At 37.0% G+C, this 26,780-nt stretch overlaps 1 protein-coding gene across 1 annotated transcript in view; it reads right to left on the reverse strand.

Moving 5' to 3' along the window:
* THSD7A (thrombospondin type 1 domain containing 7A) overlaps nucleotides 1–26,780 on the reverse strand; it is a 254,195-nt gene that overhangs the window by 31,291 nt on the left and 196,124 nt on the right. Inside the window, exons 12-15 of the mRNA XM_077175422.1 lie at nucleotides 24,949–25,081; nucleotides 22,962–23,065; nucleotides 12,383–12,577; nucleotides 9,747–10,010 (exon numbers count right to left, since the gene is read on the reverse strand). Of these exons, the coding sequence (XP_077031537.1) occupies nucleotides 9,747–10,010; nucleotides 12,383–12,577; nucleotides 22,962–23,065; nucleotides 24,949–25,081 (696 nt within the window). The remainder of the gene's footprint in view (nucleotides 1–9,746; nucleotides 10,011–12,382; nucleotides 12,578–22,961; nucleotides 23,066–24,948; nucleotides 25,082–26,780) is intronic.

A 26,780-nucleotide genomic window follows, 5' to 3' on the forward strand; every position in this document is an offset into this window, starting at 1 on the left:
ATTTTATGGTCAAATTCAGGTGATGTTTTCATTTTGTATGGTTTTACTTTGTTTAGAAGTGTTAAATATTTAAATAAACATAAAGAGCACATCCTGGACTTGAGCATTGTGAAAATACTGCTCACCAAACATATCTTCCTTAAAATGACTAGAATATTATTACCTTGAATTACAAGCATATTTATTAAATATCTGTTGCTATTTGAGCAACCAGTTCAGTGAAAGTGAATGAAGGGAACACTGTGTTAGACAAAATAAATTTTTGAGGATCATATCCCTGCATATAAGAGATGCTGACATAGATCTCCCTGCAGTAGTAGATGCAAAATTGATTCCGTTTCACCTTACCTGACATCTCTGAGTCCTAGAAATCTGATGCCCCCTATCTCAGAGCTCTATCCTGCACTGAAGTTTAATTGCATAAATACCAAAATCTGTACTTGCACCAGAAATGAGTTTTCAACAAGTCCTCTCAGGTGCTATACAAAACCAATCAGGAAGTTACTGAATGAAAATGTAAAATAACCATTAAAAGTTAAAAGAAACAATTCCCTTCAAACAAGAAATGTTTAGTGATATTTCTTGTCTGATAGAACTAAGTGAATATTTCACTGCTCTGTGAAATTTCTTGTGATTCTGAAATGCTGCTTTTACTTTCAACATAACCTCTAAATACTGTTTTTCTGGAGAAATCTTTCTACTATAACAGAGTTATGCCATTTACCATTTGTGAAATTTCTATCTCTGGTAATTAAGGACTCAAAAATCCAAATTCAAGCTGTTTTAAATATCCTTAAGCAGGTAACTTGAATTAGTACAAGCTGCTTCAGGAAGACTTTATTTTAAGGTCCATAGACCTCTGAGAAATACAAACTCTCAAAGGGATCTTTCCAGTCTTTGCCAAGTTCTCTGGGATACCATGGCATTTTGGATTTTGATAACACTTTATAGCCTACCAAAAGGAGCCTGTGTGGAACATACTAAACTAAAATAATTGAAAAACTAGAAGTTATTTATTTTGTTTCATTTCCCTTCAATTCATCCACACAAGAGCAAAAAGTTTAACAACATACTTAGAATCTTTCAGACAGAAGTTGTATCAAATACATTGTACTATATGCAATTTCCAGGTAACATTTTAATTACCCTGAGCTACATTTCAAGTAATTCCATAAATTATCAAATGAAACCATATCACTGGAGAAACCTTTATACTATCCATGAAATATCAACATTGAAGTCAACCACAAGAGCTGCCTCACCATAGAATGCAAAAAAGGCAAAACAGCATCCTACTACAGATACAGAGTCTTACAAAGAGTTATGGCATGGAAAACTGCAACCTGCTGATATGTTAATGCATTTTGTAGAGGATGCAGTGGTCCACATGACACTATCTACACTATAATGAAAAAATACTGAATTGCAATCTTATACTGGCTCCTTAATCCTGCAAGCTTCATGGAATGGCTTCTGTTCACCATGCAGCTCTTTCCTGTGCCATCTCCATGATATCTGGCCTATGATGCTCTCCCCTCCCTCTTTCCTATTTTCTCAGAAAAGCATCAAGACCCAAACTCCACATATGAAAGCTAAACAGCTGAACAAGAAGAATGGAAAAGACATGTTAAGAAGAGAACAAGAATGGAGTCAATCAATGAAAGCACCAAAAAGGAGCTCTAACAAGGTAAGATTGCTTGGAGATTCTGGAAGTGTGGACCATTTTTGGAGAGCAGAGATAAAAACACTTATTATTTTGTAAGATGCAAGACAAGCATTAAAAAACTCCTAACCACTGGTATACTAACACAGTTAAAAGGAATTTCACAGCTTCTCCAAACAGACGGAAAAGAAAATAAAAAATTTTTGCCTATATCTAAGAACACAAAGATTAGATTATATATTAGAAAAATTTTCTTCACACAGAGGGTGGTTGGGCACTGGAACTGGCTCCCCAGGGAACTGGTCCCAGCATGAAGCTTGGCAGATTTCAAGAAGCATTTGGACAATGCTCTCAGGTACATGGTGTGACTCTTGGGGTGTCCTCTGCAGGGCCAGGAGTTGGACTTTGTGATCCTTGGGGATCCCTGCCAACTCAGGACACAATTCTATGAAGTTACATTTCATGGCAAAGAGTCAGAATTCAAAACAACAGAGGAAATGCAAAACAAAAGAGGGACTAAGGAGGAATAGAGGAAAGGGTAAGAAAAGACAGTGAGAGGGAAGAGGAAATAAATGGCTCAGAACATAAGCCAGGAGAATTGTAAGGAGACACTACACAGAAACAAAGAAAGAAGAGAAAAGAAATAAACATCCTGCCAAAAGTAATATCTTGGTGAAGCACAAACAGAACAAAATGCTCTCAAGAGCTTACGCTGGCATTCTCTGGCCAGAGCCTGAAATGCAATGAAGAATGTTCTCACAAATCAAAGTAGAGGACAAAGGGAAGAAATACAAACACTGTGCTCTCTGATTTGTATTCCATATGTAATTAGTATGCAGAATGAAAATGACCTTGTTATATCTGACATCAAAAAGTTTTTGGCATTTTCATCCCTTGGCATGTATTTCCTCTCAAGGGCCTCAGTATTTTGCTCAACGGACTGTTTAACATTTAGCTATTCCACTGGACTCCCTTAGAACTGAGGAAGAAGCACACTTCCAATTGTTTACAGAGAGCACTTTAGTCAAGAAAGACGAGTGAATTAAAAAAAAAAAAATTACTTGTTGAAAATTACATGTTTCACTCCACTCCACTTACTACCTGTCAAATGGTACTTTTCAGGAAAAGCTTCTCTGGACTAGTCATCACCTCAGATGCCTTTCTTTGTGTATGAAGTCAGCATATCTTTTAGGGTGATTAAGGATGATCTCTGTAAGTTCATAGCAATCCTCCCTCAAATCCAAGAAAGCAGATGTTGAAGAACTTTGAAAAGTTTAAACTTGGTTGTTGTTGTTGCTGTTTTTGTTAAATTTCAGATGGTTTTACTTGTAAACTATGCACACTGCAAAAATTTTAGCAAGTGACAAGACAGAATATTGTTATATACAAAAATATTGAAATGAAGTCACCAGAAATACTACATGCAAATGAGACTGGTGATGCAAATACATAGTTTCTGACATGAAAAGATGTGAAGGAGCCATTTTTAAACTTTCAGTATTATTTTAAGTTTGATCAAATCACCCTTAAAAAGGTGCAGCTTGTGTTAGACCAACCCTGTGTGTGTGTTAGTATAGAACCTTATTACAGAAATAAGCCTCTAGTGTGTGGGTAAACATCTCTATGCTGGAATGTCACCCCATTATATCACATAGACTGGTTGGTTAATATAATTACACCAAAAGTCATACCAGAGCTTTGAGGTTCAAAGAACAATCAAGAAATTACCAAGGTAATTACCAAGGTAATGGCAGAGAGAAGGAAAGAATGAGAGCAGTGAAATGTCTATGAAGAAGAGCTAAGATGAAGGAAGGACAGTGAAATAGAAACTCAACATTTTAAGGGCTGAAGATATGTTCTCTGGACATCAGCAGTTCACTTTTTGCCTGCTGTTTCTCATCCTGACTGATGTGTTCCACAGCATCATTTCCTTCTCCTCACAACATCTGGGGGATGTTGGAGAGATGGGACCATGGTGTACTGTGGTACAGGGTACAGCCCTGCATGGCCCAGAGAGGTGTTGGAAGGAGTTGCCTATATCTAAGGGCCTGTGTCTGCTCCCAGGGCAGTAGTTTCTCAGTTATTTCAGCTCCTATAAGGCTGTGAAATGGGCAGTTGTCTGTTATGAGCGAGAACATGGCTATTCTGTCATTAAAGATTACTGAACCACAATTTTAACAAATGGCTTTGAACCACTAGGAGTATGAACTGAACTCATTAGTAAAAGGGAAAAGTTTACTGTCCCATTGCTAATTGGCTATAAAATCTGAACTCCTAGAGCAAAGTAATTAACAGATGTGATGGATAATTTATAAGGGAGGACTTTAATGGACTTCACGCTTTCTCTAATGACAAAGCAGGATAAGTAGGTGGATATGAGACTTTCCCCCACAAACTGCATGTGTGATGTGTAGGAACAGACTGACTACTCCAGTTGAAGGGTGCAAACATAAACATCTCACAAAATGTTTACATGAACTCTTTTGTCCCTAGGACTGACAGAATTATGCTCCTACTTTCATGACTAAATGTCATGTTATGTTTCAAAGGAAAAAATGGTTTATGTTGTTCTCACAGATTTTTTTTTTCCAGAAAATACAAAGTTCATGGATCTCATCTTCCAGGACAAAGAAATATACAACTATTTGCATTTCATTTGTATCAGAAGATATGTGTTTCTAGAGAGTATTCATATTTCTATTGATCCATGGAAAGATATATTGAACACCATAAGATTTTTTATTTTTTTTTCAGGATTACCCTTCAAAGGCTCAAAATCTGAGAGCAATTGTTCATGCTTAACTATCTCCTGCATCAGTTATTCTTCCTCTGGTGAACTAACTGCAGCTCTTTGGATTGATGGATGACTGCTTTAAGACTAATGTCCTGTTGACCAGGCAGATGTAGAGGCACCAGAATTCAGAGGCCTGAGGTAGGACTTCTGGTGCAGGGCAATAGGTAATATATTGCTAGAGAACACATGACATAAATATATATAGATTTTAAAAAATATGAGAATTATATAGGCTATGAAACAGTAAAGTATCTTAATAACAATTTGAGAATCTAGGCTTACTACCATACTAGATTAGAATTTCTAAGGGGAGATATATTTTCTTTTGAATAAACATTCAACAGAAAGTCCCAATTAAATTTTAACACTGATTTTTTTTTCTGTGTAAATTTGCATTGCTTCAGGTTAGACTACTGAGAGTGAAAAAACACATCTAAAAATCCTAATAAAAGTGGATAAAGCAAGCTGTGACAGACATCTTGGACTATACAGACTCTGTTATACCACACAAGATTTTATTTTATTGCACATATAAGCAATTAAATACAAAATTCCTCCATTCACAATGATAGTCCTAGCAGCTGTTGCAAAAGTATTCACTGATATGCAGATATTCCTCTCTAATCCTCCACATAAGCCTTGTAGCCACAGAGGGCTTTGTAGAGTCAGCACAAATCAATGCATCTCATTTAATTAATGCTGAAGGGGGAAATAATCTCACACTAATAAGGCAGCAGACAAACTATCCTGACTGCTTGACTGTGCCTAAGGTCTTAACAGTAAACGGACATGAATTAAGCAGAGTAATACGACCTATATAAAAATGCTGCATCTGTCTGCCATGCTCCTCTGTTTGCCTTCCGTAGGCACACACAAACACAACCACCACCCAGCTTATGTGGGTCATGATTCATAATTGATATATGGTGGAGAAAAACTGAATACTGAAGAGCAAATAGTTTCGTTCATAAGCACAGGAGTGGCTTGCTTTTGGTTTTTTTGTCATGAACATTCCAAGGTCCAATTTAAAGGAACAATGACGAGAATCTCAATTTTTTCACAAATACATTGAAACAGATTGTTGGCAGACACATGTCATTATCCACACAGCTCTACTACACAACTCATGGCAGGGATAAAGCTATGAAAAACAACTGTGGCTTTTCTAATGGAGAAAAAAACCTCTCACATTTGATTAACAAAATAAGTTATTATATTTTCCCAATAAAATTATCTATGTAGAATTGAAAAGCAGGGAAATGGCAATTTATGTGTGTTCCACTAAGGGAAACAGGTAAAGAGCAGCTCAGTTACCCCTTTTAGCTGATGTTCCCACACCTGCTGACATCTGGAGGCTCTTAGCTCTTGCCTACGCTCTGCAGAACTGGAATGGATGAAAATACCAGTGGCAGAATATTTCAAATGGCCACTGAATAGTGTAAACTTTCTTAAAAATAAATTTAACTTAAATGTGAAACAAAGTATTTTGAAAATGAAAGTCAAAATATTTGGCATATATAACACAGATAAAAAAGAAAGTAAGGAAAAAACAAACCACCTTGCCTCTCTGCAGCTGAAACTTAAGTCTACTTTCAACTGTTTGTTGGGATTGTTTTTGAAGCTCCTGTTAAGCTACAGAAAGCTGAGGAACCTCTGCAGAAGGACTTCTGCCCTCTTCTTCCCGCAGTTCTAACCTAGCAGTACCAATACAGTTACTTAACAATAATTTGCCTTTCCTTTTCTTTCACAGTCACTCCTGTCTTTTTGAGAAACTTGTTTGCACTTGGGATTTTATAACTGCACCCAAAATTTCAAAAATTATCACGAGAATATTCAGATGGGTGTACTAATTTAGGGTGGTCCTTGTGTCACATCTGTCCTTTAGCTCCTTGGTGTCTGTGAGACAGTCAGTTAGTTAACTCTTAAATCTTTTGAACATGAGACGTGCCATGCAGGAAAGAGAGCCCTGAAGTATTTATCCTTCTGGCTCTGGTTAATTTTACTTTTCTGAATAAATAACCAAATTGTGATGATAAGCAAGCAACATTTTGCAAAACAAAGAGCTTATGAATTTTTTGGCACAACAGAGCAGTCCTGTCTTCTCATTTCTTCCATTCAAAACAACATGGCTTACAACACCGACCTGTTCATGGCTTTTTAAATTTACATGGTAATATTTACATAAAACTTTTGAAAGTCTCACTATTTGAGCTTCTTGTGTTATTTGAATATATCACAAAACATATCTCATGATGTATTAATAACATCAGTGTGGGTGCAGTTTGTCCTTCTTGTCAGATTTAAAGGTTGTTGTCACAGCTGAAGAAGTTCAATTATCTCCATTTCCCATTTCAGGATTTCACAGTGTGAGAAGACAAAAAAAGCTGAAGTTGGATACCAGACAGGAAATATCTTCCTTTAAGTGTTGGTCTTATTTTCCCTCCTAGTACAAGCTAATTCACCAAATCATATCCTATAAAAATTGTAATTACATAATATAATATTTGGAAAAGAAATAAGAGACCCACAGGAACTAAGAGTAAAACGGTAACATAGAAGAAAAACCTGATGACACTTTAGATCAGTTGAAAAATTGATGAAAAATCCAGTGAAAAATCAGTTATAAAATTAGTGAAAAATCATTGCTGTAGGGAAATAAGATCCTCTGTTAAAATTTACAAAAATAACCCAAGCAGGCTTGAATTATGTGTCCTGTCAAGTTCTGCTTGAAAAGCCAAATGCAGATTGATGGGAAGCTACAAGGCACTTTTATTTTCCAGCAGGTGGGGTACTTTTGTGATACTACAGAAGTCCCTTGTTGATTTGGCATCATATAGCTTTTATGTTTGTTCTTAAAGAAAACAAAACAAAAGGAAACAATATTCAAATAACAAAAACAACAACAAAAAAACCCCAACCATAATAAAATCAAACCAAACCAAACCAAAACAAAGAGCATACTAAAACCTAGAGAAGATGCCAAACTGAAGAACTGTCACACAACAAGGGCATGAGAATAACAAGAAAAGTGTTGTAAATAAGTACTGGGAAAATATAAAATAAGATTTAACTGGCAAAGCAGAAGTTTGTACACGTTGCAAAAAACAAAACAAATCATCAGAATGTAATCCATGAATACAAAGTAGTTATTCAGAAAAGGCAGTAAACATATATTGAAATTAGATTGAAAAAGCTATGTAATTTGCTCTAGCTCCCTTGTATTTTCAAAAATATGCTTAACCTGGAAAAATGCTGAAGGCAAACAATAAATTAAGTAAGCTTTATGTAAGCCTACACTATGTCTATGTACAATACCTATCAATAACAGAGGATCTACTGGAAAGGCAACCATAAATTTAGTGATGTCTTCATTAGCATCGGTTTAAACCTTCATCATCAAAATCATGTTAGATTCTTCATTCCCTGTATACATGAAACTCCTGTCAAACAATTCTAGGCAAGTAGAAGGAATACAGGATTTGTTCAATATGAATTCCAAGCTTCATCTGCTCACACATTACATCATGGACCAAGTTAATGTGTACCCTCCCTCTCAGATGGAACTGATGAGAAAACACTGACAGGAGGGGTGTGAGGTGGGGGGGTCGTGTAGTGGAATATCAAGAAACCAGACATCTTAGTAAAGTGATCTAGAAAAAAAGAATTCAAAGGAAAACAACACCTAAAAACAAAGGTTTCAGGCTTCCCAACCTACAATAAATACAGTAATGACAAGCAAACACTTCCATTTTACAAAGTTAAAAGAGACTGCAGAGCACAACAAAGCATTGCTATACTGTGTTTTTGGAAGGATGCCTGTGAGTGCTAATAGTACATGAACAGTAGCCCTCGTTTTAGCAGGAGTAACACATTGTTAGCAGCTTTTCCACTGGATTATTATTCATTGTGGTCACTGTGAATGTAGGCCACATTCCCTGATAAAATCTATTGGATCAGAAATTACTATCATGAAGAGAGAATTCCATCAGGGTAAACAATGATGGTTTAGAATACACTTTTTTATTCCTCTTCTACTTCTTTGATTCCTGCAATGGAATTGCACCTCAAAATGCACTGCCAGGGCTTGAAAGCAGCTACATCCATACTTGTTCTACACAAAAAGTTGTTCCTAGCAGCAGCATGTTACTTACCACATGCAACACCAACAACATGCTCTTGGATAGTTTCTTTCCCTTTTTTTGGACACAAAAGCTGGCAGTGCCCATTCTTCAAGTCATTGAAAACTGATTGGCAGTGGGCCATTACTTCTCCTACTTTCCTACATACTGAAGTGCTTTTACAATTTTCCAATTTTCAAAGGTCACTCTGAACTTAATGCTGAAAAGTGATTAATTTCTAATGTAGTATATGCTAACACCTTGACTTGATACATTGAATTTCTAGTTTATCAGATCTCTAAACTAGAATTAATAGCGCAAATTAAAATTGCCTTATTCAATTCAATCTCTTTGATTAGTTATTTTAAATATATCCAAGTAAATAAATGAAATTTCTGTTATCTTAATTTAACATTAGAAAGTAGAATTAAATAAGTGAATTAAACTTAGATTGACCTTTTAATGGCACTAACATCCAGCTTTTCATACCAATTGCTCAGATACAAGTTTGCACTGCAAGCAGGAAAAAAATGAAGACAAAAACTCCACTGATGTCAATTAGGACATTTCTGGCTCACTGAAAACCAGAAACAGCCAGTTTTGATCCTAATGCTACAGATGCATCCCCTTTAGGAAGGAACACTGTTCCTTCCTGGAGCAATGTAAATACAAAGAATATAAAGTCTTTAACCTTCCTAGTTTTACACATGACAGATTTACACAGAGAAAAAGTGCTGTGTGCTGTTGAACTCAGGTCCTGTTAGTGAAGGTGCTGAAGAGCAAATGGTAGAGATAAGGCTATTTAAGGGTTTAAAGCTATCTAAAGAATCTGTGGAAATAATTTTAGCCTTTCCAAAATAGTCCTGTGTTTATTTATTTTTTGTGAATTTGCCTCTTCTAAATGGCTTTATTCTCAAATTTTTAGCTACCGTTCTCAGGAAAAATAAGATTTTAATTTTTTTCAATTAGAATACCTAATTAGTAGTTTACCATTATTTTACTTAATTTTACTATTTTAAAAGTCAGCAAAAACGTGCTAGGTTTGAAGGTATCTTGGGATAAAAGGCAGCCTAACCAATAAATAATAATCTTCCAATTCTACTTGTACATTTATTATCTTAAACTTAAAGCACATAAGCAAACAGGTGAAAGAAAACAGGTTTGTAAATACCATGGCTGTTGCATCGTGATGTTTCCACAAGTCGATTGTTTTGGTCATAGCACGCCATGGCCTGGTAACGATAGCCTTGTCCACATTCCTTAACGTCTCCTTGCACCTTCATTCCCAGCAGCACTTCCATCTTACCCTCTGGTAAAATACAGTCTGACCAATTTCCCACAGGCTGAGCGCTGTACTTGTCACACGGGCAAAACTGATTCTCAATCAGAGGATACAACTGAGAATTTCTACATTTGTCCTTTTTCTTACTTTTTCCTAGAAAGAAGAAACAGTTATTAGCAAGTTTATGTCAGTTTACAGCTTATGTCCCAAAAATTCAATTCAGGCTTCTGTAACAAGTCCTTGCAACTACATACATACATACATACACCTAATACCTGTTACATTTATCTTTATTAAATTAGGTTATTGAATTTAATTTCTAAAGTAGTGGATACTTACAATTTGCATAAAGGCAATTTATTTTTAAAAAAGAAGATGTAATTTATATTTAATTTGGAAAAAAATGTTTCAGGAGTGAAGTTTGAAAAAGTTACTGATTAAACAAATACACTCTTTTCCTCTATTTCTTCAGCAGTGTGCAGTTCAATGACAAGATTTCTATTGGGATCAAGCTTTTTCAAGTTGAAGGAAGAAATCAAGAAGGGAGTAACATGCATCTTTGCTATACTAGTACCTTCTTTCAAAATGTCAGAATTCTTTAATCACCTGTTTTCATATATTTGTTCATAATTACCATTCTTCCCCTCTAATAGAATAAGCTCCTTCTCTGAATTTGTTTCCATTCAGTACTGTTCTTGCTTTCTTTCCTAAACTGGAGCATAGCCATCCACTCAATTTCCCCTTTCCATTAAATATATTTAAATCTTCTCTTTGGTAAAGTTTGCTTAGTTTTCCTTTCCATACCAGTTTATATAAATTAATGTAGTAGTCTTTGCAAAAGTAGTGGTTGTTACTAAGTAGTATCTAAGTCGCTGTTACTTAGATATTACTGTAATATTCTGTAGCATTTTCCTCACTATTCAAAACAAGGCACTGGCATTGAAGCAACAACCTTAATTCTTGTATTTGCTACTGTCTTCATTTAGAACAGTAGAATAGAAAATATACCTGGAGAAAAGTTTCTCATTCTTTTGATAACACTAAATGTATGCTTCTCCTCTGGAAGTATTTACCAGGAATAATTATGAATTTATTCCAAGTCAAGCACTATGAATTAGTCTGGGTAACACATTGCCCACAGAGAATACACCATAGCACATATCACAGAGTTGGCAAGTTTGAAGGGCTAACTTAAATGAGGACAGGAAGCATCACAAAGTGTTAATATTGTGGTAGGAAGAATATGTACTTTCTTGCTCTGTTTTTAAAATAAGGAAAAATACTGTGAGTCAGTTTTGTTCATTTTTTCCCTTGTGGAAGCAAACCTGACATAAAGCTTACCGGAATTATTAGACAGTCACAGTGAGGCTTCTTGAAGATCATGAATTATTCATTTTCCACTGGTCTTCTGATTTACAGGGGGATGGAGACAGGGATAGGGTTTGGATCCTATCACATTCTTTCTGGGCCTGCTAATGGGCACCCCCTTAGCTAGCTTTCCTGCACCACAGACAATACAGACTAATTGGCAAAGAGTGCTGTGACAGAGGCCAAGCCTCACTCTTGAGGTTTCAATTATAATTTAGAAGCAGGGCTTTTTTTTCACTTTATGCAGAAGAAAAAATAATATAAAAAAACACCAAAACCAACAAACAATAGACGAAAAAGAAATTGAAGAAAAATTGCTTCAAAGTGGAACAGTGTCCAGACTAAGACAAGTCCGTGGCTAGGGCATCACTGGTAAATCTTTTTATTCTGCTAAATAAAACTTAAAGAACCTTCTTGGGACACACAAAAAAAGAGCATTATTACTTATCTCAAGAAATAAGGCAAAAAATTAGCCAACGTATTGCCTTATCTGGTCTGTGGTGCTGGATGTAGACAAAGAAAAATGGCAAAAGAAAGAACTAGGAGAGGAAACATTCAGCCAGAGAAAGGACTGGCTTAATCATTCATAATCTGACATTCAAGACTGCAGCTAAGTTCAAAAGAGGTAAGCCAAAACTTAAGGCTGAAAATGGTGGTTTATAGCAAAATGCTGAAACACACTCAGCTGCCATAGCAGCTCTAAATGCACCAAAGAACACCATGAGAGAAGGAAGTCTGCTTTAGCCAAGACCAGGTGTGGGAAGAGGAAGGCAAGTGGGTTAACATCTGATCCTGTTAAAGTGAGATGATTGCTGACTTGTCTGTCAAAAAAAAACCCACAAAAAACCCAAAAAAAACAAAAAAAAACCCCAACAGAACAAAAAAAACCCTACTATGTGCACTATATTTGGGGAAAAAAGTATTCTTCTGTGCTCTCCCATCTTCTCTCTAGCCATTTATCCATATCAAGTCTCTAACATATGGCACAAGTTTTTACTCCTGGGTATTGTTCCACCAGCAGCATACAGAGCATGACATTGGATCTGCTTTCTGCCACTGTAACACTTGTCAAAAGGGAACCTCTGAAGTCCTCAGGTTTTAAGCAAAACATTATCAATAATAAATAAAAGAAGCATTATTTTGCTTGATACTCTTACCAACAAGAGTGCGTTTCCTTGTCCTGACTCCTCCACAGTCCCCATTACAGGGAGAAAATTTTGACCAGTTCGTAAACTGACAGTCGTCTTGGCAGGGAATCTGGCACATCTGTGTCAAGGGTGGTAATGGGCCAGAGTACTTAAGGCACTCACTGATGTCAGCTTGTCCTCCATCTTGTCTGCGACAAGTAATTGCTGGAAGCAAAAAGAGATGGAGCTTATTTCACTTTTTTTTTTTTTTTTAATGAATGTCTCTATTCAGTTAAGTCTACAACATTCTATCAGAAAATCACACTGAAAGCCCAGAATATCTATACAACAGCTTAATATTTGCTGCCAGTTTTACCTTGAATTGAATATATTTTTAATTTCTCACTTAAGATTTTGTTTAAATTAATTTATCAGGACTTATCACAGAAAAAAACTTACAGACAACTGTAAATATTATAAAGGTTGCACCACATTATCCACACCTGTCCACTCTGCACATCATTTCTCTTGATATCACTGACACAATTTACATCTCAGACAGACATTCAAAACCTTGCAATATCATCTTAAGTAACTTAATTGTATCAGTTATAAAGTTTTATCAGCAGATTGAATTTCAGAAAGATGCATAGACTTAAAATTTAGAAGTATATTTGAGTTCTGCATACCACTTAACCCTTTACAACAGTATTGCTGCCTGATGTTCTTCTGCAATTTTTGGTCTTGAAAAAGATTTGAAGAATACAGTGTGTTTCCTAGGGAAAGATCATCAGCCTGTAGGGGTGCAACTTTATAGAACAGGATAGCCATGTCCTGAATAAAAGCTTCTCACTTAAGAAGAAAAACAAGTTCCTTAAGGAAACAGCAGGTCACACAAAAATAAGGAGTTGGAACATAAGGATTTACAAAGAATAGGGAGGGCATTAATATAGTCTTTAACAATGACAGAATGGTTAATGTTAAGGGACCACTGGGGGTCCCTGCTCAAGCAGGGTCTCTTAGTGCACATGGCACAGAATTGTGCCCAGAAGGCTCTTGAATGCCTCCAGGGAAGGAGGCTCCACAACTTCTCTGGGCAATCTGTTCCAGTGCTCAGTCATCCTCACAGTAAAAAAGCTCTTCCTCATGCTTTAGTTTCTGCCTGTTGCCTCTTTTCCCAAAACTTGGCACTGCCAAGAGGAGCCTGGCTCCATCATCTTGACATTCTCCCTTCAAATACTTACAGACATTGATATGATCCCCTCTCAGTCTTCTCAATTATAACAGGGCTCAGCCTTTCCTCACAAGAGAGATGCTCCAGTCCCTTAATCATCATTGTCACCCTCAGCTGGATCTGCTCCAGGAGTTCCATATCTCTCTTGTACTGAGGAGCCCAGACCTGGATGCCAGGTGCAGCCTCACCAGGGCTGAGTAGAGGGGCAGGATCATCTCCCTCAACCTCCCAGCAATGCTCTTCCTAATGCACCCCAGGACACCATTGGCATTTTTGGCCACAAAGGGCATTGCTGGCTCATGGAAAGCTCATTGCCCACTAGGACCTGCAGGCTGCTCTCCACAGAGCTGCTCTCCAGGAGGTCAGTCCTGGTGCATGGTGTTATTCCTCCCCAAAAGCCGGACCCTGCACTTGCCCTTGTTGAGTATCAGACAGTTCTTCTCTGCCCATCTCCCCCAGCCATGCAGATTCTTCTGGAGGGCTACACAGCCCTCTGGGGTATCAACCACTCATCCCAGTTTCGTATCACCAGCAAACTCACTGAGGAGGCACTCTACCCCCTTCATGAAAGTCAACAGTGCTCTATAATTGTTTCTTAAGTATTTTTTTTTAAACATGGTTTCTTATCTATTCTAAGCTTAATAAACCTAACTTTAGTTCCTTCCCCAAAACATCATAAGACTTATTATACAGTAACAAGATAGGAAACTTCTAGTTGTTTATTCACACAATAGAATTATATTTATGCTTCTTGGCATCTGACAGCACACAGTAGATGAAGCACCTCGACTGTAAAATAATTTGGGTCACCTATTGTTGCCATAGCATTGAATCCAAATAATCCGTATTCATATGAAGGAATATAGCTTTTTATATTACACTCCACAGTTTGAACATAGCTCTTCAATTGTGCTGACAATAATTGCTTTATTAGCATGAACTGAAAAAAAAATCAAGTTCAACTATTGGAGAAAAGGGGAGTACGAGCACAACACTTCAAAATAAAAGAGAAAACTGCCTATAAGTGGGCAAGAAGAGAGGCAGGTGCCCATCTCTTCTCTCTGGAGCCCACTGAAAGGATGTGAGGGAATGGCCTGAGGCTGTGTCAGGGGGTGTTAATTTAGACATTAGAAAAGGATTCTTCACCCAGTTGGGAACTGAAACAGGCTTCCCAGGAAAGTGATCACAAGCCTGACAGAGCTCAAAAAGCATTGGGACAACACTCTCAGGTATATGGTGGGATTGTTGGGGCTGTCCTGTGCAGGGCCAGATGTTGGACTTCAATGATCTTGCAGGTCCCTTCCATCTCAGGATATTCTATGATTCTATAACTATTTCCTCTTGGAGGAAAAAAAGGAAGCATAGGGAAGCTAAGGGAACTTTTTTTTCAAATTACTTTAAGGTAACTGTAATGGCCTAGTGACCTATGATTTCTTAAAAAAGCTTTTTAGGCTGGCAGTTCTAAACTAAATTTCTGCCTCATGATGACTTAGGAAGCTGAACTTGCTGACCCATGTGTTCCATTTCAAGTTCATGTCCCTACTAAAACATACCCAAAAGTCCCAAGGGAATTGTTTTTGCCACACATCTACTGTAAAACACTGAGAGGGAGAGGGGTGTGTTTTTCCTGAGATACTGAGCAAACAACTTCCCTGATCCTTAACTGCCCTTTGGAACAGGGCTGCCAGCACTGTTTGTAATAGGCTCAGTACTGCATTAAGTTGTGCTTACTGGGGGACTGGCCAGCTGCACACTGTCTAATACAATTATTCTGTCAAATCCCATTACTATTAGTGTAGTTTACATGAGGAAATATTTTTTTCTAGATATAATTACAGTGCTTCAGTCAGAAAAATCAAATATCCAAAAATTGAAAATCCATACTATCAGATTTCTAAGATTACACAAATGTTTTAGAAAACCACAAGTCAAACTGCTATCTTCCAATAGAAGCCTAGGCTATAGCTTTGGATTTTTGTGAGATGCTCTTCTCTGCTAATAGCACACATCAATATCCCTAAGGTAAAAACACAGTTCAGACTAGTTTTACAATGTGGAAATTCACAGAGGTCAAACCTAAATCCTCTGTCTTGAGTTTGGCCTTGCTATTTGCACACATTAGCAAAACTAATTGCATTATCTTCACTGCACTCTCAGGGAGATACAGGCCACCATTTTTAGCAGTGAAAACTATACCTAGCCAACGACTAAAAGACAGTCAACTAACTAGCCAATATCCTTTAATAACGTTCTTCAAAAGTTTAATACTCATTTTACATACTGCCTCTCCATCTAGCTCTTGGACAGGATAAGAAATGTTGTACACCAAAGAACATTCTTTCTTTCTAGCTAAATTGACTTTTTCTTAAACCAATATTCATTCCCTCATATTTCCTAGTTATAAAACATTACTCCATGAGCAGATACCCATTATGTCATAAATTTTTTCAGACTCATATTAACGCACCTAATTTACATCCGGCAGACTCAGGTGAAAAGCTCCCCTGAGGATTAACACTTTGTTTTTTTTCCAGATTGACTGCCAGTTGTACCATAGCAAACAAAGAAGGAAAACTTCATTCTCAAGACCTAAATATTTCACCTTAATAACAACACAAATTAGAGGACAGTGTGGCATACTAAATCAATTCCCAAATCTTAATTTTCACGGTGCCTGTCCATAACTATTCAGCTACTTCTAGTCGATAAAACTTGGGTGATTTGCTCTACATTCCATTTTCCTATTGTAATTTTCCAGATTTGGGTATAAAGGTTTATACTCTTTATGACTGCTGAAAAATGTGTATTTTTCCACTATTAGAAGCAGTTGGGATTTTGCCAACTGTATACGTTCCATTAATATACTCCTCTGGCCAGCTAACAATCTTGACATCTGAAATGCTCTCACTGTTAGAGGAGTTACTTTTTCCAGTCACAAGATAACCTGGGCAAACTCATTCCCTGCCTCTTTGATCAAACCTATGGGTGTTTAAGTAGAGGTTGCTGAGATCGATGATTTACTCACTATACAGAGAAGTATCTTCAACTACTATAAAGCTATACCATACCAGGCTAATTATTTTGCTTATACAACCACCTTATATTTATTACAGACATTAGCAGTAAGTGGAAAGAGCATGGTTCCTCCATTACTGAACTAAACATAGTAATTACTAAGTGAAAACATAAAACAAGAGTACAGCTAACAGAAAAATCAAATTTAACATAGAAACCATTCACTTATAAAATTGTTCTAGTATTTAACAACTATTAGCTCCCAGAAGAAAGGTGTGAAATAAATAGCAGCCTAAATTTTATAGACAAGGGACTTTGATGTAATTAAAACTTTGTCGGATAGCATTGTTTCCACCAAGTACCCACAGGAGACTACAGGCTAATATATTTCTTGTTGGCATAATGAAACACTGAGTCTGTATTTTAGCAAGTCATGTCATGTGTGAGTTAATATAAAAACCTTTCCAGTATTTCATTAGCATACTTCACTGACATTTCACTGAGGTGTGAGATTCAGTGCCTCCTATACCTAAAAATTTCTTTTAAAATTAAGATTCTCTATTGTCCTTTCTTTTACAATACATTTGTGATATAATTTTTTTCAATTGCTAACTATTTTTAACAACAAAAATATTTTTTCCAATTCTAGAAAACAAGAGTTATTTCAGCACACTAAGTTTTCTTATGCCTTCTATCCATATTGTCTAAGCTATGCTATGATTTCATCTATGTTTATTTCTTTCTTTGTGGGACGCGGTGGACTAGACACAGTGTGACAAAATATTCCTACCACAAAGTATCTCAAGGAGAATATGCCCTCAATATTGTGAAAATACAAGACTGAGTGCACTTTATGTTCCAAAGACAGTAACAATGTATTTCTGCCAAATAAAGCTATATGGAGATTGTGGCTCTTTTTTTGCAAATAAAAAATTAGGTTCTCATGTAAACACTGCTTTTGAGCAGTTGTCCAAATTCTTACTTATGACTCCTGAAGTTGATCACTGTACTTTGCAGTGACTAAAACACAAAACAGGCAATAGAGCACGCTCATCTGTTAAGGCTACATTAAAATAGTAGTTTATAGATCCATGGATAGCAGTACTCCATGATTTTGATTTCTTTCCTGTGCTTTCAATACAGGCATGTAACACCCACACATCAAAGTCCCCCGCCTCCATAAGCGACGCCTGCAGAGGGAGGCTGCTGTCCCTGTCAAAGAGATTTTGACCACTGGTTCTGCCTTCGAGCCTCCCCATGGCTCTAACAAGCCTGCAGGGCCTCTCTTTGTGCCCATGGCCATCCTGGGATGCTTCCTCCCATTCCTCTTTCAAATAACTGCAAACACTCTGTGAATGAAGAACAGTGAGAACTCAAGACCAGGTCTTTAATAAAGGCCAATTCCCAGTGACATAAAGCACAGCTATTCAGGTACTTTCTCTGACAGCCTGGTTACTTTAACTTCTGTTTAAATTTACAAATAACTTTCCTCTTGCTATTGCAGAATATGCTGACATCACAATTTTTATCCCATTCCTCCAACAAAACTCTGAGGAAGATTCATGGTGGCAAGGACTGCAGGCTGTGCATCCTTCTGCAAATCTCTTTTCGGTCACTGGGATGGCCTTACCATGTGCATCCATCCATACACATCATGATGTGATTCAGTTATTGCAGTTTGGGCACTTGAGCTTCTCATCTGCTACATGTCCTCTTCATTACCATTGGGATGCAGCCCAACAAGCTCTACTTATATTTGCAGGAGCTACTGGCAAAACAAATTTTATTAACTTTCTTAGGTTTTCCTATGCAATAAAAAAGGGACTTGAGCTGTATTTCTAAGTTCCTTCACAAGTCACTGAATCTGAGATTTACTAACCCAGATTTAATTTATGAGCATAACATAACACATACCTGCCTAAATTGTTCACAATTTCAAACTTAGTAGCTTGGGTTTAATAAGTTTAGGGTTTATTGGGTTTATTATCTTGTCTAGTTTTTGGCTGGTGGCTGTTGTCTTATTTTTATTTTCTTGTGGGGGGAGGGTGGGGGGAAGGGTGTATTTTGTATTAGCCACCACTGTGCCTCTCTCTCCCAGTTTTCAGGTGACTCATCAATGCATCTGATCAAATAATCTTGTTAGTTGAAAAACAGATTATGAAAATTAACATAAATTTTGTTGCAGTCATATATGGCTTTTCTCTGTGTTTCCTTTTCTTGCTGGGTAGGGACAAAAGGAAGTTTCAAATTCCTTGCTGATGCACACATATCTCCTCTTGAGGGGTTTGAACAAAAGACAGAAGCCTTAAGTTGCTTCAGATCTGTAATACACTCCTGCTCTGCTGGAGTGTAGAAGACATTTTATCAGCAGTAAAAAATCAGATTTTCATTCATCATAGGAATTCAATACAATTGTCATGACCACCAACCTTCTTTAAATAAAGTTTATGACTACAGCAATGAATTTGCTACTCAGTATTAAATGCTATTTTACTGTGCTTAGGATTAGATATAAATACTTGCCCATTATTTAGCATGAATAGCTAACAAACACTAAAAATACTTTCAGAGAAAATCTTTTTTTAAAACAAAACCCAGAAACCACCAAGCTCTTTTATTCTCTTTCCTCTGCATTGACCCAAGCTACAGTTTTACAACATTCATTTAACTTGACATGATTTGTAACAAAACCTTCATTATACAAGACAGATAGAAACAAAGCTGTCTTTAACAATGAATCACTATTCTAAACTTTATGAGTCACCCAAGTATCTCTTTAGCCAAGAAGGACGAAATGTGATAGAAAAAATCTGAAGAATGGAAGTGTAAATAGTAAAGCTGTGATACAAAGTAAGGCATGCATATGTTCTAGTTACTCAGTGACTCCTAAGATCAGACACCTAACAGTAATTTCTAATGATTTTTAGCTTCTAGTTTTTCCTTCAGATTTAATTATCTTTCTAACTAAAACATTAACAGTAGCAGACTATTTTGATCAAAATGAACTGCTAATGAATGCATGGTCAGATGTGCCTTTTCCCTGGTGTACATTCCTGTACTTTCTCATTTAACACATTTGCTGATAATCTACGTGTTACAGTGTTTGTGTGTGGGCAATCAGATCAGAAATAGGACAAGCTGATAGCAATAGCAACATCCCCTTGCACTGAAAAAGAGGAACTCAGAACCCTTTCCACAAAGAAGAATGGAATGACTTGCTCTACTGAGTATCAACACAAAATGAAAGAGCAGTGCATGGGAAACCAAATGGCAGAGATTACTTCTAAAAGATTAATGTTTTGCTTTGTCATCAAAAGTAAATTGGGACAAAACAGATGGATCAACATGTGATTTCTGCATGCATGAGCACCAGAATCTTGAAACAGAACTCTTTCTCAACTGGAAAAAAAATGCTGGTATGTCAACAACTTTCACAGTATGGTCAATATTTGTACAGAATTTACCAACAAACAGTTAAATGTACTGATCAAAATATCTGTATTACAGTAGTGGTTATAAATGCAGCACCAGAATGTTATACCAAATGGATTTCATATTTCATTGTTTAGCATTTTGTGATTTTGGGGTGGTTAAAAAGAATTGCACAGTAGTAGCTCAGTCTTTTCTGTATCTACATCACATATTAAAGAAATTATATATAGTACAGAATTTTTTAGTGACATATTATTATGCAAAGCTTTCCACAGCCTGTAGAAATTTTATTTAGGAGTAGCCAAGTGTGCAGAAGGGAGCCAAGAATTAATAGGGAGAGGAGATAAAACTTCTTCTCAAGTCTTCCTTCAGGAACTGGTGAAATCTCTCTAATACTGTCCAGTGCACAGCTCAGTCAGGCAAATGTTTGCTTTCAGGTCAGCCTCCCTTCAGTGAGCACCTCACACGAAATCAACTCTTGTGCAGGGGGCCAAACAAAAAAATGTGGGCCACTTAAAATTCACACCTGGCTATTTTGATTGCAGAATTTGAAAGGTAAGAGGGGATAGGGAATTGATACCCTGTGTGGGAGATAAATTATATTATCAAATAGAACAGACTATTCATGTTCAAAATGCAATTTTCTGAGGTGTGAATAAAAAGAATTAGCTGATAATCTCTAGAATTAGAGAAGTGTGTTTTCCAAAGTGAAATTTACTTTTGTGCAAAAATTCAACTTGTACTTCCAAGTCATATTCATTGTAAAGGGAAAATAGTTTACCTCTATCAATCTGAGGAAAAGCTGTACTACTGTGTTTTGCTGCCACAGATTATTAATTTGTATTACTGAGTATAAAAGATATGGTCAACACATTGTGAGGTATTACAACATTGAGACATGATACATAATAAACTTGAGTTGGAAACTTACATTATGTGTTAATTTACATCACTTACATAAATGGGAAAAAATATTGGCCAAAACCCTCTCTGTCCTTAGTGCCTATAACTTTCAACACTGCAGTGGCCTAAACAACATTTAGATTCATATTTTGATTTATTTCTGGACTGAGGTACAAATAAACTTCCATTTTCCAACTTTAATAATTTCCTCTGTGAATTTTACAATGGAATTTATATATGGGATAGACCTGACAAAAAGCAGTAGTAAACAAAAATCTTCCTTTCTAACAATTGATCTCAGAAACATTCACAGAATTCTATCAAAAACACCAGCTTTCTTCAGGTTTAGCTGCTCCAGGGGTTCCTAATTAAGGATTACTCATCCTACCACTTGACCACATTACACTGGAGAGCTACTTGCATTTTATCTGCTTGTGGGAACAAGATTACTGCTTGAATACATCATCTTTCACAAGATCGAAGTCTGTGTAGTACCAAAGGGAAATTCTGCCAGTCTCTTTTAACAGATTTGAAAACTACATGGCCATTAATTTCAAAACCATGTATTATTCTATATATGTGTGCCCTGTACATGTTTGGAATTACATTTAAGAAAATATTAAGAAACTCTCATGACACAAAAGAATAATAAAATCCAATCTGCATGCACTATTATTAACTGTCTTTCTTTATTAACTGACTTTGAGACAAAGTCAAGGGATTTAGGTACTACCATGTAAGCACAGAAGACAACACTTTTTACTATTTGAATTCCTACCATCAAAGACAGAAATCTTATTTTCTCAGTGTGCAATGTATCCTCCAGAGCTGCTAGAAATAGACTCCATTGTGATAGACCTTTGAAATAATTACCACAGCCAGAAGTCTTTTGTATTAGCAGGCAATGCCTTAAGGTTTCATTTTGTGGTAAGCTCTAAATTGATCTCCTGTGACACTTTCTGAGTAAGTGGTAGGAGCTACTAGCTTAAGATTTACTCCATAACTTTTTAAGTACACCATGACCTCCTTTAATACTGCAAGGAAGTTAATGACCTGGACATTTCACTTCTGCAGTTAGCAAGGTCCTTCCTCGGCAATGGCACAATCCGCTGAGCCAATAGTGCTTTAACAAATAGAAGTTTGCACTCAGAAACAACAAAGGAGAAAAGCCTTCCTGGAATTCAAGGTTGACCAGTAGTTCAAAGCAATTCAATTACTATAACAGTAAATGGGAACTGCATTTATTTTCCAATTGTATGTATTTAATGCACCTAAAAAAGCCCCTTTACTGGCTATATTTAACAGAGTCACACATACACAATTCTGTTAAAGCCACAAAATTCTCTATGAAGACAGGTGACAGTAAAGCTGGATTTGGATGTAAAAATTATTTGCTATATAATGGAAATGGTGCAAAAATATCTGGATCATTGGGCTCAAAGGGTCAGTGGTTTAGAAGTCTAACCAGGAGCTGGTTAAGATAGTTTCACTTCAGTGGTTAACTCCAGGCACAGTTCCGTTTAGTCTCTTTAACAACCTGTACAGAAAGCATGCTCAGCAAGTTTGAGGACAATGACAGCTTTAGCAGTCAGTACCTACCTGGAAGGACTGCCATTCAAAGGACCTTCACAACCTGGAGAAATGGGCTGGCACTGAATTCTACAGTGTAAATGCAAAGTCTTCAATCTCTCATGCTCCCATTGCTCTCTGTAACTGCTTTAGTTTGAGAGTATAGAGAAGAAATAGCCAAAATGCTCCCGGAGATGTGCAGAGAAAGGATAAAGGGACACAGACACAAATTGCATCAGGGAACAAGTGCCAGAAGAGTCTGTAGGATCTCCATGCTGGCAGAGACTCCAAACATACTGAGACATGGCCCTGAGCACTTTCAGTATTTTCCTTTGCTGATGCACATAAAGATAGATCAAATTAATGTTAGGTTACAAGGCCTAAAATGTAAGGCATTTCCCACACCTGTGCATCTATAGATTTCTGAGAAAAAATGACAGAAACAAAGGGTCTAACCTCTTGCTTGTAGCCCAGGTCCACAAGTCTCCTGTGCTCCTGGACTGTCTTGGCGCACGTACCACGGTACCAGCTGGCACCTGCGCCATTTGTGTGTCTTCCACCTGAAATGAGAAGGGAAGAAATCCATCTAAACCTTGTAGCCATCAAACCTCAGGCAGCTAGATAGTTATAAATCACCATAAGCTGTTGCTTATTTTTACTAACTCGTCACAGGCAATTCACAAAAGAACCAGTAACAGTGCCATAAACTTATCCCTATTCTCTTAAATTTTTTTTCTTCTTTTAGGATGGGGCCTAAAAGAACACATGGAAGAAAGGAGGAAGAAAAGGTAGAAAGAAAAAAAGGAGAAATAAGAAATAGAAAGGAAAGGTAGCTGCAGGAAAGAATTGGGACAGGGAGCTTGCTCGATTGCAAGGGTGCCTCAGGAAATTCCTGGGATCTTGGGTTGCTGAGTGGCAACACCTTGCAAATGTGGAGCCAGCCAAGAAAGCCAACACAATATGGGTCCACCATATCAAAAATAAAACACAAACATAAAGAACTTGCAAAAAACCATCAATAACAAATGCAATATTGCACTGCTTAAATTATTCTATCGTTAATATAAACTGCTATGAAACTTTTACAAAGTTCCTTGCTAGTGCTGCAGAATACTCCAGCCCTTAAATATAACAAATCCAGCCAAGTCTGTTTGTTGTCACAACTCTAAAATAATCCACAGCTCCAGCCATCAGCAGTTTGCATGTTTTAAACTATCTCAATGGTTTTGCACCTCGAGTTTCATTGCAACCTGCCTCTATGGGACAGCAACTGACTAAGGCACAAGCCAGCTGAGTGTGAGAGTCCATCTGTCGCAGCATGTGTGCAGGTCAGAAAGATGCTAAAGGAAATATATGGAACATGTGTTTAGTATTAGTTCATGTCATGAAATATAAATGACCCCATCTACTACTCTCTAGCAACTCTTTTCTCATGCTCAGCACATTATTATGTAGCTGAAGATACTGAAGATACTAAAGAGATGAGGAGCAGCCAGCATTTTAAAAGACAAAACTCCAACTCTCATTTTGACTATAAAAAGTTCTTGAGCTCTATTTCTCTGGTGTTTAGAGTACTGATTTTTGTATCTCCCCAATGCTCTTTTCAATCTTTTCCTATCTTTTAGTTGCATAGAGTGTGATCTCCTAATGAATTTGCAATGATAATTCTTATGAGATGATGAAAGCAACACATTACTTTAATCTCAATTTCTTTTCATTAAACTAAGCTTAAATTCTATTTGTACCTCTGCAACAGATAGTAGCTTCATGGGAGCTATTATTCATTCTAAAAAAATATTTTTTATTATTTTGTCAAGTAAATCTAACTAATGGCATCAGAATTTTCCATCAACAACAAGTTCTTGTTGTATGTCTAGACCTTCCCACACACTCAAATAGATATTACAGAACTACCCAAACCTGTTCTTAAGCAAAAATTGTTCCACCTTCTGGAACAGTCCTCAACATTCTGTGATGAAGATCAGGGCAATGCAGAGGACACAGGGCATATAGGGGATATCTTCAGCTCTGGACTGTCTCAGGGCTTAGAGGGATAGAAAAATGAAGGCTATGGTAGGCTGAACAGTGTGGCACCAGGAATCAGCTCTCCTTAACATATAAGCTTGAAGTTCAGCACTTTGGATATTTTAGAAAGATCTGCTTTACATGATTAGAATGTCAAAACAGTTTATATGAAAAATTTATTCTAGAAAGTAATTCTTAGTTCTTGCAATGTTCTTTCCAAGGAGCTGGAACAAAATGTACCACTGATTCCCTGTGGGCCCAACTGAGTCTATATATCTGTTGTGAAACCTTGACTCAGATGTGTATCCTACTTTTCTAAATAGTGCATGGTAGAAAAACAACTACTGCTAAGTAATGGAATTCAGCAAGCTCTAGAGGTATTACAAGTTTAAAAATCATGGTTGATTGCCTCACATACCTGTAACTATGACAGACAGGAGAAGCTTCACATTCCCTTTCCTCAAACAAAGAATCTGGGCACTCCCGACCACCATTGGCAGGGAGCTGGATGATGACTCGGTGACGGGACTGCTTCCTGACTGTGACACCCCCTGCAAAGAGTAGAATAGCTGGTTTCTACTGCTGCTACTTGAGGTTGAAAGTAATTAGGGTGAAAACAAGGTTTTGGAACCAATTGCCATAATATTGACATGCTATTTTACCCATAAGCAGAAAAATTAAGCCTAATAGAAAAAACACTTTAATTTCATCTCAAAGCCAGAAAGCAGAACTAAATAGAAAACAATACCAGAAATACTGAACAAATGAACAGTTCAAGAGAACAAAAACAAAGCCTGCTTAGTTTGCTGCTACACTTTACAGTTTGAAGGTGTAAGCTTGCTCTAAACATTTAAATGTAAAACTAGAAACAGAAATTCCACTCTAGAATTCCTTTACAGTTTGCAGTTTTTAATTATTATGGTCATCCATTATTAATGCTAAACAGTAAATAGTTCCTGTAGGAATTTTGATTTCAGTCATCTTCAGGTATCGGTTCTTCAGGCAGAAAATAAGGAGAAAAGCTACAGATCTGTATTAGTTCCACAGCAATGCCTATGTTAGGTAAAAATCTTGGAGGGTTTTTATTTTTTTCACAGAGAGCAGTAGAGCAGAAATTTGGCTGACTGGGCTGATATCAGCTTTGGGTGGGTTATTACAGCAGCTGCAGCTTGTCTGATCACAGAAGCATGCTGGACCACGGCCAAGCAAATGTAATTAGGAGTGAGCAGTAGGAGAATCCCGGCGGTGGCTCTCCACCACCTGGCCACTCTTCAGCACAGAGGAAACCCTTCACTCCCCAGTCAAACAGCTCCAGGAGATGCCAGGAGCTGGCACAAGGGGCAAGACAGACATGCAGCCCAGCAAAGCCACTGACCTTCTTGCTGGCACAAATGGGTAAACCCCATGAAATAAAAATTGTTCTTGTAGTATGGACTCACTGAATAGACAAAACACTCATAGTTCACAAATATACTGTTTTATAGAAGCTTGCAAAATAGTTTGTGGTGAATATTCAGGAAGATATGCTCATTGCAGCAAGAACTTTCTTAAAACCCACAGAAATGGGAACAGAAAAGGATGGCATTTTTGCCCAGTATGACCTCCTCCAACAAAAATATTTCAGAAAGAACAATTAATACTGCTGTAAAATAACACATATATAATAATGAATATCTATTTCATAGATTCAATTCCCCGCTCTTTTTCAAAGGTTATGAATTTAGTCTTCCTAACCCCTTTTTTTTCATTTGTTAGAATGCATTGAACACTGATAAGAATTACTGCAAAAATGCCTTTATGCTTGTGTCCTTTACCAAGCATAAAGAATTGGCCATGACAGCCCCAGTCTGGATGTTTGATGTAACAATATCTTTTACATTCTGAGAGTAGCTGTGAGTAATCACCATGTCCCACACAGGGATTAGCACCCTGTGGAACAGGGAGTATTACAGAGTCTGTCTGTAATAGTACACATTGGAAAAGTGCCTCATGTTAAGCTTAAGAAGAGAAAAAAAAAAAACTAATACTAGCATCATGCTAACTTCATGAGTGATTTCATTGTAATAAAAATTCAAGGGAGACCTGCACTATTTTAAAGAGCTTTGCCAAGTGTATTAAAATGGTGTTGGATTTTATGTTTAAATCAGAACACTCACATCAATGTAAAGTCTGTTGATTTTTATTAACTCTCCTTCAATTTTCCTTGGAATAGAAGCAGATAGACAAAATTATGTACAACTGCATATCTAC

This window comes from Agelaius phoeniceus, chromosome 1 (genome assembly GCF_051311805.1).
Source record: "Agelaius phoeniceus isolate bAgePho1 chromosome 1, bAgePho1.hap1, whole genome shotgun sequence".
Lineage (NCBI taxonomy): Eukaryota > Metazoa > Chordata > Aves > Passeriformes > Icteridae > Agelaius > Agelaius phoeniceus.